We start from the raw sequence: 14962 nt of genomic DNA on the forward strand, positions 1-14962 counted from the left end.
CCCAAAGCGCTTTGACAGTATTTCCACGTTCACCCATTCACACACACATTCACACACTGATGGCGGGAGCTGACATGCAAGGCGCTAACTAGGACCCATCAGGAGCAAGGGTGAAGTGTCTTGCCCAAGGACACATCGGACGTGACTAGGATGGTAGAAGGTGGGGATTGAACCAGTAACCCTCAGATTGCTGGCACCGCCACTCTCCCAACTTCGCCACACCGTGGTTGGTTAAATGCATTTTGTAAATCAACAAAGATTTTTGACTGATGGTGACCAACCAATGACCTGTGTAACATGGTCTAGGTACCATTTACACACAGAGCAAAACTAAGAAATTACTTATGATTCACTTGAAATGTTCCCGGACAATGGAAATATTGTGATTTTGCAACACATTTCATGAGCATTGTGAACATACTATTAGTACCATATGTAAGAAAATGAAGGTGATTAATATGGCCACGTTTGTCATGGTATATTTGACACATGAAACGGATAAATTGGGGGCGACTGCTTTAGCTGCCAGATGGCAGTAGTGTGTTAAATATCTTAAAATGGGTTTTGTGGCAATTCCAAATTTTACTACAGCGCCAGATGCTACATCATTTAGAGTACTGCTTTCCATCCTTTTCAGCAGACTGCATTGCATAATGATTAACCCCCTCATCCCCCACCCCTTCCTTTCATGCAAGATCCACCCAAGAATTGGGCCATATGAATCCCTTCACTACTGTACAGTAGATACATTTCAGGACAAAACCGAGTGATGAATTATTCCCAATCCAAGTCCCTAATGCATCACTCTACCTTGAATGGCATTCCCTGATTTGATTATTTAACTCTATCTTGTTTCCAAGAATGTCTTGGCTTCAGGTCTTCTAACGTCTATGTTTAAGTTACAGAGCAAGTAACTTTTTTGTAGAGTTGATTACGCTCTTTGACCGCTTTGTTGTTTTTGTGTTACCGCATTTCCTGATGCGATGCGACCTTTGCCCTTATCAGGTTTGAATTAAGAATACCGTGTCCCTCGCCCAAACCCACCCTTCTCTCCATCCGTCAGTTTTCGATTAAGTTTTTATCACCCGCTGTGTTCTATGGTCTTTATTATTTAATATCATTTATAATGCCCTACAGATGGGCTTTCATGGTTGCAACCTGGAGACTCTATTCCCCTGATCTTCTCCTAAATGTTTTTGCGTGTGCTTTTTTTACTCCAAGTTTCCTGCTGTGCAATACCTTCAAACTGCAGTTCATAAGATTGGTTCTTCTGGGATGTTTGATTTGTAAATTGCGTGATGGGATTAAAGTTCTTCTCTGCAGTATGCACTGCTGTTCTTTTGTGTTGTGTACCGACCGCTGTGTGGTTGAGGGCTGTAGGACTCCTCAAGTGCTCATGTAAGCTTAAGCTTTAAACACACTGCTGCCTAACAACATCGGGCTGAGTGCTGCAGAGTCGATCCCCACTGGCAAGACTTGTCCCAACAGTGGATTTGTGTTGTATATTTATCATTTTTCATAATTTCAGAGATCAAACCTTGAAGTTAAAAAGAAAGCACATTGATAGTCCTTAATGGCTTTATAGTTTTGTTGAAAGCTCCTCATTTTGGTTGCAGAAAAGGCTGTTGTTGCACTTTGTTGTTGATCTTTTTGTTAATGTTCTGTTCTCGTTGTGATGGAGAAAAGCAAAGTAAGAAACCTAATAGGCGCCGGGAGCAGTAATTGAATAGAATGATAACGGGTTGTTACCACAGTCTGTTAATTAGCGTTCGTTGATCTGTGCCTATCTACAAACAACAGCTTGAAGCCCATCTATTAAAGAGAAAAAGACAGTTGAGGGGCAAATGAGTTTTTTAATGATTCACATGGGAGTATTTGTCCCAAGTGAATGGATTTCTAATATCCACAAAAGTTGTTCTTCTATGCAGTATGCACTGCTTTTCTTTTGTGTTGTGTACCGACCGCTGTGACTATTGTGATAAAGTCCTTTATTTTCCGTAATGCAACTAAAAACATGAAAATGCCATACATTCTGGATTCATTACACATCAACTGAAATATTGCAAGCCTTTTGTTATTTTAATTTTGCTGATAATGGCATACAGCTTAAGAAAACCCAAAATTCCTATCTCAAAAAATTTGAATATTTCCTCAGGCCAAGTAAAAAAAAAAAGATCTATAACAGCAAAACAAAATCAAACATTTGAAAATGTCAATGCACTCAGTACTTGGTTGGGAATCTTTTTGCACGGATTACTGCATCAATACGGCGTGGCATGGAGGCAATCGGCCTGTGGCATTGCTGAGGTGTTATGGATGCCCAGGATGCTTCAATATCGGCCTTTAGCTCATTTGCATTATTGGGCCTGGTGTCTTTCAGCTTCTTCTTCACAATAACCCACAAATTCTCTATGAGGTTCAGGTCAGGGGAGTTGGCAGGCCAATGGAGGACAGTAATGCCATGGTCAATACACCAGTTACTGATGGTTTTGGCACTGTGAGCAGGTGCCAGATCATACTGGAAAATGAAATCATCATCTCCATAGAGCTTTTCAGCAGATACAGCTTCAATAGCCGTATTCCCATGGTCAAGCCACTCCTGAACTCTAGACAACGGAAGTTCCCTCAGTCAGTAATAGTTTGGGGAGCCATGTCAGCTGCTGGTTTTGGTCCACTGTGTTTCATCAAGTCCAGAGTCGATGCAGCTGTGTACATGCTTCCACCTGTTGTAAAGCTCTATGGAGATGATGATTTAATTGTCCAGCATGATCTGGCACCTGCTCAAAGTGCCAAAACCAGCAGTAACTGGTGTACTGACCATGGCATTACTGTCCTCGATTGGCCTGCCAACTCTCCTGACCTAAACCCCATAGAGAATGTGTGGGGTATTGTGAACAAGAAGCTGAAAGACACCAGACCCAATAATGTAAATGAGCTGAAAGCCGCTATTGAAGCATCCTGGGCATCCATAACACCTCAGCAATGCCACAGGCCGATTGCCTCCATGCCACGCCGTATTGATGCAGTAATCCGTGCAAAAGGATTCCCAACCAAGTACTGAGTGCATTAATTTACATTTTCAAATGTCTGATTTTGTTTTACTGTTATAAATCTTTTTTTTTTACTTGGTCTGAGGAAATATTCAAATTTTTTGAGATAGGATTTTTGAGTTTCTTAAGCTGTATGCCATAATCAGCAATATTAAAATAATAAAAAGCTTGCAATATTTCAGTTGATGTGTAATGGCATTTTCATGTTTATAGTTGCATTACGGAAAATAAAGGACTTTATCACAATATTCAAATTTTCTGAGACAATCCTGTACATGCATGAAGGAGTATTGACTTTTTTTGCCTATTGTTTTGTTATAAATACATACCTGAGCATAATTGTGTACTGCAAAATGAATATTACATATGTTCAAAATCTTGCACGGCACATCTTGAGTGATTAGATTGAAAGTTAGATGGACTTTAATAAAACTTAATTACATCAAACTGTACATAAAACTTGTTTTCCCCATAAATAACTTTGAGTATGTATTGCATCATATAAATATTTAATGTGCTGGAGAAGATGAAGATTTGATGTTGCAACTGCTTACAGTGTACTTTAATTTGTTTTGCCCTAGAGCATCAACTTAAGTTGTACAGCAGAAGCACAACAGTGTTTTAGCTGTCAGAATGCATATTTACTGGGCCAAAATAAATACATATGACAAGACTCAGTGTGAACTGATACCAGCTGCTGTTTACATTTCACTTTTTTGAACAAACCACAGTATTCACTCTTTTCTCTTCCATCTGTTCACCATAGAAAGACATTGATTCAGCAGCAACAGTAGATGAAATAAGAAAGGAATTCCATGTGAATATTTTTTTTCTTCTGTCTTTCCTGTCTCTCCATGGTCACAGAATGTGTATGTGAACATCAATCGGATTATGTCAGTGGGGAACCGGCTCCTGGAATCGGGCCACTATGCCTCCCAGCAGATCCAGCAGATTTCAGGTCAGTTGGAGCAGGAGTGGAAGGCCTTTGCTGCAGCACTGGATGAACGAAGCACCCTGTTGGAGATGTCTGCCACTTTCCACCAGAAAGCAGACCAGGTACACATTACAGTATAGGCTTTTGTATACTAAGGGGCTGATCTACTAAGGGTTTGTGCGGATATATATATATGTGTGTATGTGTATATATATATATGTGTGTATGTGTATATATATATATATATATATATATGTGTGTGTGCGTATATATATATGTGTGTATATATATATGTACATATATACATATATATATATATATTTATGTGTATATATATATATGTATATACATATGTATGTATATATATATGTGTGTGTATATATATATATACATATATATATATATATATATATATATATGCGTGTGTGTATATATATATATATATATGTATATATATATATATATACATATATATACATATATATATATATGCGTGTGTATATATACAGTACATATATATATATATACATATATATATATATATATATATATATATATATATATATATATATATATATATATATATATATATATATATATATATATATATATATATATGTATGTATGTATCAATGCATGTATGTATGCATCAATGCATGTGTGCGTGTGGGTGTGTGTGTGTGCGTGTGCGTGCGTGCGTGTGCATGTGTGTGTGTGTTTGTGTATGTATCAATGCATGTATGCGTGTGTGCGTGTACGTATTAATGCATGTGTGTATATATATATATAATGTGTGTGTGTATATATAATGTGTGTGTGTTTGTGTGTACATATACAGTATATATACACAAACATTTTATATATCTATATATATACATATACACTTTCATTTTATATACATATAAACTGTACACACATACATTATACATACACACACACCTTTTATGCATGTATGTATATGTATATATATAATGTGTGTGTGTGTGTGTGTGTGTGTGTGTGTGTGTATATATATATTTATATATATATATGTATGTGTGTGTGTGTGTGTTTGATGACAATAAAGTGTTCTATTCTTTTTTAACAGGCACTATACAGTATATGCATTCTTTGTTTATTTGGGAGCATTATAATATAATTAATGCATATACTGTGGTTAATGTCATGGCATTGCCAAAAGATCATTCAGCACTTGTTAAACCCATTCAGATTATACAATTTTGAAGATAATTGCCAATTTATAATACAGGGTGCAAGTTGGTCTCCTACCTGACACAACACCAGCCTGTGGTGGTTGAGCCAGGTATACCATATTTTCCGGACTATAGAGTGCCAACTAAGTTTTAAAAAACAGAATATTTTTCCATATACACTATTAGCCGCACCACATTTTAAGCCGCAGACATACAGTATACGTTGTAAAATGAGTTATTTAAACAGAAAGATTTTGTAAATATTTTTTAACCGTACATGCCTTAATTGTTTCCAAACAGTGCCTATAATACGCCAGTAAAAGGGAGGATCAAACAAAACAGGAATCATTGTCATGGACCCACTAGCTGCGGAAGTTAGCGCTGTAATCAGCTAAACAGACTCAATAACTTCCCGGTGTTTTGGTAAATTTACGAAACTGAAATAATACAAAAAAATGCCATTTTAAATTAATAACACTAACAGACACTCCTAAAAATGTAAGCATATTAGCTAATGTAAACTATGCAACTACATTACATAGCGATAGCATGTACAAATATGCAATACAGACACAGTTTAGTAAGTAAGAATTGTTTTAGTTATAATGTAAAAACTTACATACGTTGCTTGGAGTGATGAATTAAAAATCAATTTGAGTGGATACGCTACGTAAAAGACGGAACGACACTTGCACTTTTGGTTGAAAGCTCAGTCTAAACAGAAGGGCAATGCAGCACTGCAACACCTGCAGTGAGCGAACCCGTCTAAAAGATGGTGCCCTTGTAAAAACAATAACACACCTATTCATTGTCTTTGCCTATTTATTTCAATTTGTTTACGTCTTTGCATTATGGTCGTCAGCAAAGGAAAATCCATAAATTCACCGCACCATTTTATGAGCCGCAGGGCTTAAAGTGTAGGAAAAAAGTAGAGGCTTATAGTCCAGAATTTACTGTATTTGCCTTGCAAGACAGGCGCTAACTCTGCATGCCACAGTGCAAATATTACCTTTCATATCAGTTTAGGAGCAGGAAGGAGCTAGAAATATGTTTGCGTTAAAAATGCATTTGAAACGCCCTGTCATTCATTCATCGCTGGGCTCTATGCACAGCGCGTGATCTGTGTATACAGTAGGGAATGGCAGCCTTGTCTACAGTATGTGTCCTGTGATTAATTGGCAACCAGTCCAGGGTGTAGTCACCTTTCGCCCAACTCGGCAAGCATAGGATCTAGCTGTAGAAAATGGCTGGATAAATAAATCATATTGGGTTCATTAATGTGTTTATATACATGCAAAATACCCAAAAAATATGACTTAATGTATTCATTCAGTGACACTACAATATGTTTCTTCTAAGTACATGAGTAAAGTGGAGCCATGGTGCAAAGCTTGTGGTGAGGGTGACCTGCCCTCGGAGCTCCAGGATCTGGAAGACACAATCCACCGTCACCAGGGTCTATATGAACACATTACCACTGCATATTCGGAGGTCAGTACATAACATTCAGACGCGCTAAACTGAATTTACACAAATCAAATGGAGAGATTAATACCTCTTAATTCAAGGATGTTAATATATTTATATTGGCAAGTTTTGTTAATACAGTACATGTCATAGATCTGGCTCAATTGTCCAGGTTTATCAGTGGTTGTTTTTAAATTGCCTAATTATGAGTAAGTTTCTTGTGTTCCGTATTTCACAACACGTCTCGCCAGGTAAGCCAAGATGGGAAGTCTCTATTAGACAAACTGCAACGACCTTTGACCCCGGGGAGTACGGATTCTCTAATGGCGTCGGCCAACTACTCCAAGGCGGTGCACCACGTCCTAGACATTATTCATGAAGTGCTCCATCATCAGAGACAGCTGGAAAACATTTGGCAGCATCGCAAAGTTCGCCTGCACCAACGCCTGCAGCTGTGCGTTTTCCAACAGGACGTACAACAAGTGAGCAAGAAACACTTCCATTATTGTAAAAAAAAACATTTTAATAATGCATGCAAAGTTGTATTACTGGTAATGGAGATGTTTTCGACGCCGGAAAGCCGATGTATGATATAAGGGATGTAATATAATCAACTCAAAAATCTCCAAAGCCCTTTGTGCTTCCTCTTGGGTTTATAAAGTAAGATCATCCGTCGACTTAGTGAAACGCCATGAGACAGTCTAGATGGCCAAGCTCTTAGATCAAAACTACCGAGTTGGTGTACAGCGCCTTCTCTTTTTTCTACCCTTTGGGCGTGAACCCTTCTCTGCCTCTCTACCCTCTTGCTCTGTGTTCCTTGCTCTCTTTCAGGCAGCATCTCCATGATTCTAGCATTCAACGATTCCATCTTGCTTCTAATCACCCCTCTCCCTTTGTAGTGGTTTCCATGGAGAAGCAGTTTATTGCCTCAGAACATTGTGCATTGTGATTGTACATTTCCTGAGACCTTGAAGTTAACATTGATGAAACTAATTGTCATTGTATAGTTAGTAGCTTTTGTAAGGTTTAAGGTTGCTTAATTTATCAATTCACATTGGAATCAGTACACTTTCCAACACTGTATTTTGCCTTAAAGGGGAACATTATCGCCATTTCAAAAGGGTTAAAAACAACAAAAATCAGTTCCCAGTGGCTTGTTGTATTTTTTAAAGTTTTTTTCAAAATTTTACCGGTCCCGGAATATCCCGAAAAAATGCTTTAAAGTGCCTTTTTTTCGCTCTCTGCAAAGACACTATCCATTTTCCTGTGACGTCACACAGTACTGCCAATGTAAACAAACAATGGCGGATAGCACAGCAAAATATAGCGACATTAGCTCGGATTCAGACTCGTATTTCAGCGGTTTAAGCGATTCAACAGATTATGCATGTTTTGAAACGAATGGTTGGAGTATGAAAGTATTGAAGAAGAAACTGAAGCTATTGAGCAAACAGCTGTTGACGCTATTCATAGCCTTAGCATGGCCGAATAGCTGCCTTAGCATCACCGGTAAAATGTGCGGACCAAACGATCAGGACTTTCGCATCTTGTGACACTGGAGCAACTTAAATCCTTCGATTGGTAAGTGTTTTTTTCGCATTAAATGTGGGTGGAAGGAAACGTAATATAGTTGCAAATGCATCTGCAGGTTATCCATACATCTCTGTGCCATGTCTGCCTTAGCACCGCTGGTAAATAGCATGTTAGCATCGATTAGCGTAGCATGTTAGCATCGATTAGCTGGCAGTCACGCCGCGACCAAATATGTCTGATTAGCACATAAGTCAACAACATCAAGAAAACTCACCTTTGTGATTTTGTTGACTTTATCGTTGCAAATGCATCTGCAGGTTATCCATACATATCTGTGCCATGTCTGTCATCGCCGGTAAAATGTGCAGACACTCCGGCACTTTCAATGGGGGTCCGGCGGCAGATTTCTTGCCACTTTCGCATCTTCGGGCCAGTGGTGCAACTTGAATCCCTCCCTGTTAGTGTTGTTACACCCTCCGACAACACACCGACAAGGCATGATGTCTCCAAGGTTCCAAAAAATAGTCGAAAAAACGGAAAATAACAGAGCTGAGACCTGGTGTTTGCAATGTGTTGAAAATAAAAATGGCGGCTGTATTACCTTGGTGACGTCACGTTCTGACGTCATCGCCAAAAGAGCCATAAACAGAAAGGCGTTTAATTCGCCAAAATTCACGCATTTAGAGTTCGGAAATTGGTTAAAAAAATATATCGTCTTTTTTCTGCACCATCAAGGTATATATTGACGCTTACATAGGTCTGGTGATAATGTTCCCCTTTAAAGCAGGGGTGCCCACAGTGCAGCCCGGGGACAATTTGTGGCCTGCAGACATTGTCTTATGTCGCTCTACACATTCTAAGAAATACTATTACAAAAAAAACACATAAAAAGTGGAATTAAGGAGCGAATAAGTGTAAAGCAGGGGTGTCAAAGTCAAGGCCCGCGGGTCAGATGCGGCCCGCAAATGTATTGTCTACGGCCCCCGGGATGATATTTGATTAGTATTAGAAATGGCCCGCGGGCCACAGCCACCTGCAGCTGTTTTACGCGCACCAATATTCCATTGGTGTTGGCGCTAGGAATTTTCTAAATGGGGTCCCACAGTACATTTTTGGGATCCCTCTTTTTGGTAACCGTTTTGAAAACAAATGATAAATATATGCATTCCCCTGTTGTATCTCACATTCGATATCGTGTTTTGGAAAAAAAGGTTGTCATAAACGTTACTTAATTCATTGAAAAAAAAAAAATAGATACAAAGGAAAACACATTTTTATGCATTTGTAAAATTATTGAGTTAGAAACATTCATTCACTTTTTTCTTTCCTTCATGGATATACACTTTACCCCTGCCGGGTATTTTTTTCTATACTTTTATTGTAATATTTTCAGAATGTGTTTGTTCTATTTTTGGCCAAAATAAGGCAGTTGTCTTTTATTTTTTTGTTGTAATGCCATGATTTTAATAGTCCGGCCCGCATGTGCACAGATTTTCCTCCATGTGGTCCCTGAGCTATAATGAGTTGGACACCCCTGGTGTAAAGTAACAAGACGAAGCTGAGATATTGACGCTAAAAACTAGGGATCCACCATTTTCCAAGCCTATACCGAAACACGTAACTTCCTGCTTCTCAAGACTGATACCAATGACTGATTAAAAACATTCGATTTACTACTGTAGTTTGTGCACACCTTTCTTTGTGGCTGACTTTGGGGCAGATTCTTTAGAAGGGCAGGTGTCTGCGTATAGGCTTTGAAAACACGATAGTGTCGTTTAACTTGGGTAACGGGGACGGCGTGGTGCAGTGGAAGAGTGGCCGTGCGCAACCCGAGGGTCCCTGGTTCAATCCCCACCTAGTACCAACCTCGTCACGTCCGTTGTGTCCTGAGCAAAACACTTCACCCTTGCTCCTGATGGGTGCTGGTTAGCGCCTTGCATGGCAGCTCCCTCCATGTGTGTGTGAATGGGTAAATGTGGAAGTAGTGTCAAAGCGCTTTGAGTACCTTGAAGGTAGAAAAGCGCTATACAAATACAACCCATTTATCATTTAATAAGTTTTGATAAGATTTGTCTTCCTCAGACACAGCGAAGAACTGCTACACGACCAACGCCATGTTAGTTTACAATGAGCTCAGGGAAAGTTTAGGACACAAGCAGGAACATTTGGAGCGCTTGATTTGCTCAGCACATACAGCACAGTACTGTACAGGTGATTTGGCCCCATTGGATAGTTTATTATTTGTTTCTTTGTTTTTTAAGCCTTATCAAAGCCATATTTTTTTTTTTTGTCATATTGGCCCAATAATTGTATTTCGCATATATATCATGCACTCCTAGTAAAAACACAAAACTAACATGCAGGCATTTTTTCTCTTTAAAAATGTGTATATTTTATTGGCTTTCAAGATTAAATGTATCAAAATGAGCCCTAAATCTTTTGACTTTTTACTGTGCGGCCCTCAGTGGAAAAGGTTTTGACACCCCAACTTCACAGGAAATGATGAAAACAAACAGCTCAGAGAAGGAAAGAGGATGAAGCAAAAGAGAAGCCACGAGTTATAGTAGAATCCTTGTAATGCAAATGGCATTTACAGCTTCTTTACGGTCGAGTGCACCCCCTATTGGTTTAAAAGCTGCACTGCCTTGTAAAAAACTACCTTTTTTGCAATACAAATGTATTAATGCTTAACATGTGTGTTTTAAGGTACTAGACTGGATAGAAAACCATGGTGAGGCATTCCTCAGTAAACACACTGGCGTCGGGAAGTCTTTGCACAGAGCACGAGCCCTGCAGAAGAGACATGAAGATTTTGAAGAGGTTGCACAGGTAAGCTTTAGGCTTCTTGTTACATGTGCCTTAAAGGGCACCATTTCCATTGTTAGAATAACTCTTAAACAGTGAATTAAATACAACATGTATAATACTAATCTTTAGATTGTTCTATTGATGTTAACTATAGGTTGTATCTTGACTGTCCAATTCATGGATGATGTTATGTAATCTCCATGTTACAGAACACCTACACTAATGCTGACAAGCTGCTTGAGGCAGCAGAGCAGTTGGCCCAGACCGGAGAATGTGACCCAGAGGAAATATACCAGGCTGCCCACCAGCTTGAAGATCGAATCCAGGACTTCGTACGACGTGTTGAACAACGCAAGGTGCTCCTGGATATGTCGGTTTCCTTCCACACGCACGTTAAAGAGGTTTGTCCTGTTCTCTTTCTATTTGATTGTATCACCCAATTACACGGATATTTAAACACAATACACAAACTTATTCATTGTTTATAGAGGTGGCCCTCAGGTTATGAAAGAGGTCTGTTCCCTATGACGTGTTTGTTGGAACTAGTAATAGGTAGGGATGTAACGGTTTTGTAGATACAGCGGTATTTCGGTCTCAAAGTCTTCACAATAATACCGTGTCGCCTAACAATATCAAACAATAACTTGGCGTTTATTTCTTTCCTGCGCTTTAGCGTTGGCCGGGTCTGAAATAATATACATCTCCCACAATGCTCTACGCAGCACGGGCGCCATGGTGGGGGCGTGGAACGCCATAAGCCGGAAGTGAAGTGTGTTTGTAGTCAATGAGAGGAATTGATTTTGTCGATTTTGATAAGATTTCCGGAAAAATGCCATCAAAAATGTATCCACAACTCTTTGAGTTTAGCAGGGCTAGAACTTAAACACGGCAACTGCGGGACCGCCTTTGTCACTTTCCGTATTGCTCTAAAAAGTGACCAACATCGGCGGCAAGAACATGTCTTGACCACCCTGGACTTTTTACTTGTTAGGGATAAACAGTATAATGATAATTTGCGCTAAAATTCCTGACCGCTAGTAATACGGTCTAATTTTTTTAATTACAAAAAAACTTAATTTATTAATGCATTTTAGGCAATACGAAGTCAGGCGCATGTGCGCTAGCGTCGTTTGGCTTGATTATCATGGCGGACAAACTACACAGACTTTGCTCCGGAGATTTCCCCTCGGAGTAGACGGAGCCAAGCGCTTGGTTTAATGTCATTTTCCCTCGCTTCTCGCCATGCGTTCAAAAGCACACTGCTGTGTTTAGATGGTGATAGTTGTGGACAAAATTGGAGACACTAAAAGTCCCCACACCAAAAGTATACAGCGAAGGAGAAAACTATTTGATATTGCTTTTATTTTCTCAACACAGTTTCCATCAGCTGCTGTGACTGAGAGTTAATGACGTGAGGAAACATGTAGCAGGCGATGTGTCAAGAACGTTGTCACAACTTGTTTGTAAAGTCTTTAGTTTGTTTACTGGGATGCTCACTCCTTTATTTAACTCCAAACTGTATCATTGTTCGAATAACGTCAATACTTGCTAAAATGTTTTGTCATCAAAACCTTTTTTATTTTACTTGTTTTTTTCATGTCACAGAGCTATTACTTCAAAAGCCATTCTTGTGACGCAGCATTTTGTTCATGTTTTATTGTGTGTAGTTAAATACTATACGACATATTTGTGCTCAAACTCTTAATGGATCTGTCCGGATACAGCATCTACATGTACATATAAATGTACAAAACTTTAAAAAACGAATAATAATGAAAAATCAGGCATGTGTTTTAAAAAACCCTGAAAATGACCAGAAAGTATCAATACTACACGAGTATTGGCCACGAGAGCAATACAATCACACTGTATAGTAATGTGGCCACTGATTGGCTCAGCCTTAGGCAGCATTACTATATTGGACTAAAAGTGAGTAAAGGTGACTAAAGGGTATTATTTCATGTCAAAAGGGCTCATAATGTTGATAAATGTATTTAGAAGGTAAGATACTAAACTTTTTAGTGCTCTAGCTCTAAAATATTAAATTTATAATTATGGATTTTTACTTTGCAAAATTCCATTTACCACGGTCATGTCACAAATTACTGTACTGCATTCTGCAGCACACATACTGTATTTTTCCACTGCATGCACTGTAATTGCTTCCCCAGCCAGTGTTATATTGTTCACAGACCAAAATTACGTTTTTGAAATATTTTTCCAGAGCGCATCCTAGTCACAAAGTGTCTTAAAATGAGGACCGTCTGTATATAAGTTGTATGTAATACTGCAGCCATTTCTCATTTGCTCAATCATGAGCAAATGAGAGGTTATTCTATTCTGGCAGACACTTATCGGTTCTGACTACTTCAAGGAAATCAAAGATAAAGTCTGGGAAAGAAAGTAAATTGTTCTGGCAGGACATAATAAGTACCAAACCCTCTATCGGAAGTCATCCCTTTGCTAGTCACGATTCATATTTTGAGGATTATTTATATATTTTGCATGGGGGTTATTAAAATCCTACAACATTGAATTTTGAAGCTTCATGAAATATTGTGATATTGTAGCTATTTCTTCTTTTATAAAGATAAAGGCATGTAATATATTTGGTGTAATGTTTACTGGCGGTAGATTATGTGTTTGCTGCTCCCGGATTCCCTCCTCCAGTGGTTATGATAATGGTCACACATCTCTAATTGTCCAAATTAACCTTTTCACACTGATAAAGTACCATACTCTGCGTGCGTTAACACAAGACCCTGTTTACATAAACCCATTAGGACAGACTGAGTCACAGCGTTAATGATGAAGCTTGTCTTTAATGTCCATATGGACTAATCACCTCCATCCCATCTGTCATCTCACACCATTCATTGTAGGTCAGTGTGCCAGCACGTGCGCACGAGTGTGTGTGTGTGTGCGTGTGGCTATATTGCTGCCTTTGACAAGTACGCAGATTGATGACAGGAAAAACAGATTCACTTTGATTTTATTGATAAAGTAGATGAAAGATTCTCAAACTGTGGTAGGTGGACCATTAATTACCACTGTTACTCCTCAAACTTTGTGTAATGTTACAGCGGCCAAAAATGTTACATATACTTGTTAAATAAAACCTATGCCTTGTTTCAATCAATCAATCAATCAATCAATCAATGTTTATTTATATAGCCTTAAATCACAAATGTCTCAAAGGACTGTACAAACCACTACGACTACAACATCCTCGGAAGAACCCACATAAGGGCAAGGAAAACTCACACCCAGTGGGCAAGGAGAATTCACACCCAGTGGGACGCCAGTGACAATGATGACTATGAGAACCTTGGAGAAGACTTCAAATGTGGGCAACCCCCCCTCTCTAGGGGACCGAAAGCAATGGATGTCGAGCGGGTCTAACATGATACCGTGAAAGTTCAATCCATAGTGGCTCCAACACAGCCGCGAGACTTCAGCTCAAAGCAGATCCAAGACAGCAGCGAGAGTCCCGTCCACAGGAAACCATCCCAAGCGGAGGTGGATCAGCATCGTAGAGATGTCCCCAACCGATACACAGGCGAGCGGTCCATCCTGGGTCCCGACGAGCGGTCCATCCTGGGTCCCGACTCTGGACAGCCAGTAATCCATCCATGGTCATCGGACCGGACCCCCTACACAAGGGAAGGGGGGACTAAGGAGAAAAAGAAAAGAAGCGGCAGATCAACTGGTCTAAAAAGTAGGTCTATTTAAAGGCTAGAGTATACAAATGAGTTTTAAGGTGAGACTTAAATGCGTCTACTGAGGTAGCATCTCGAACTGTTACCGGGAGGGCATTCCAGAGTACTGGAGCCCGAACGGAAAACGCTCTATAGCCCGCAGACTTTTTTTGGGCTTTAGGAATCACTAATAAGCCGGAGTCTTTTGAACGCAGATTTATTGCCGGGACATATGGTACAATACAATCGGCAAGATAGGATGGAGCTAGACCGTGTAGT

At 39.4% G+C, this 14962-nt stretch overlaps 1 protein-coding gene across 6 annotated transcripts in view; it reads left to right on the forward strand.

Moving 5' to 3' along the window:
• Nucleotides 1-14962, forward strand: part of triob (trio Rho guanine nucleotide exchange factor b) — a 254419-nt gene that overhangs the window by 123473 nt on the left and 115984 nt on the right. For all 6 annotated transcript variants that reach the window (XR_009808860.1, XM_061916203.1, XM_061916204.1 and 3 more), the window contains exons 9-13: nucleotides 3915-4106; nucleotides 6537-6668; nucleotides 6896-7126; nucleotides 10884-11006; nucleotides 11195-11386. Coding sequence is in view for 5 of the 6 variants with exons in the window: in XM_061916203.1 (XP_061772187.1) it covers nucleotides 3915-4106; nucleotides 6537-6668; nucleotides 6896-7126; nucleotides 10884-11006; nucleotides 11195-11386 (870 nt within the window). In the remaining variant the exon portion in view is untranslated. The remainder of the gene's footprint in view (nucleotides 1-3914; nucleotides 4107-6536; nucleotides 6669-6895; nucleotides 7127-10883; nucleotides 11007-11194; nucleotides 11387-14962) is intronic.

Source organism: Nerophis ophidion, linkage group LG11 (assembly GCF_033978795.1).
Source record: "Nerophis ophidion isolate RoL-2023_Sa linkage group LG11, RoL_Noph_v1.0, whole genome shotgun sequence".
Classification (NCBI taxonomy): Eukaryota; Metazoa; Chordata; class Actinopteri; order Syngnathiformes; family Syngnathidae; genus Nerophis; species Nerophis ophidion.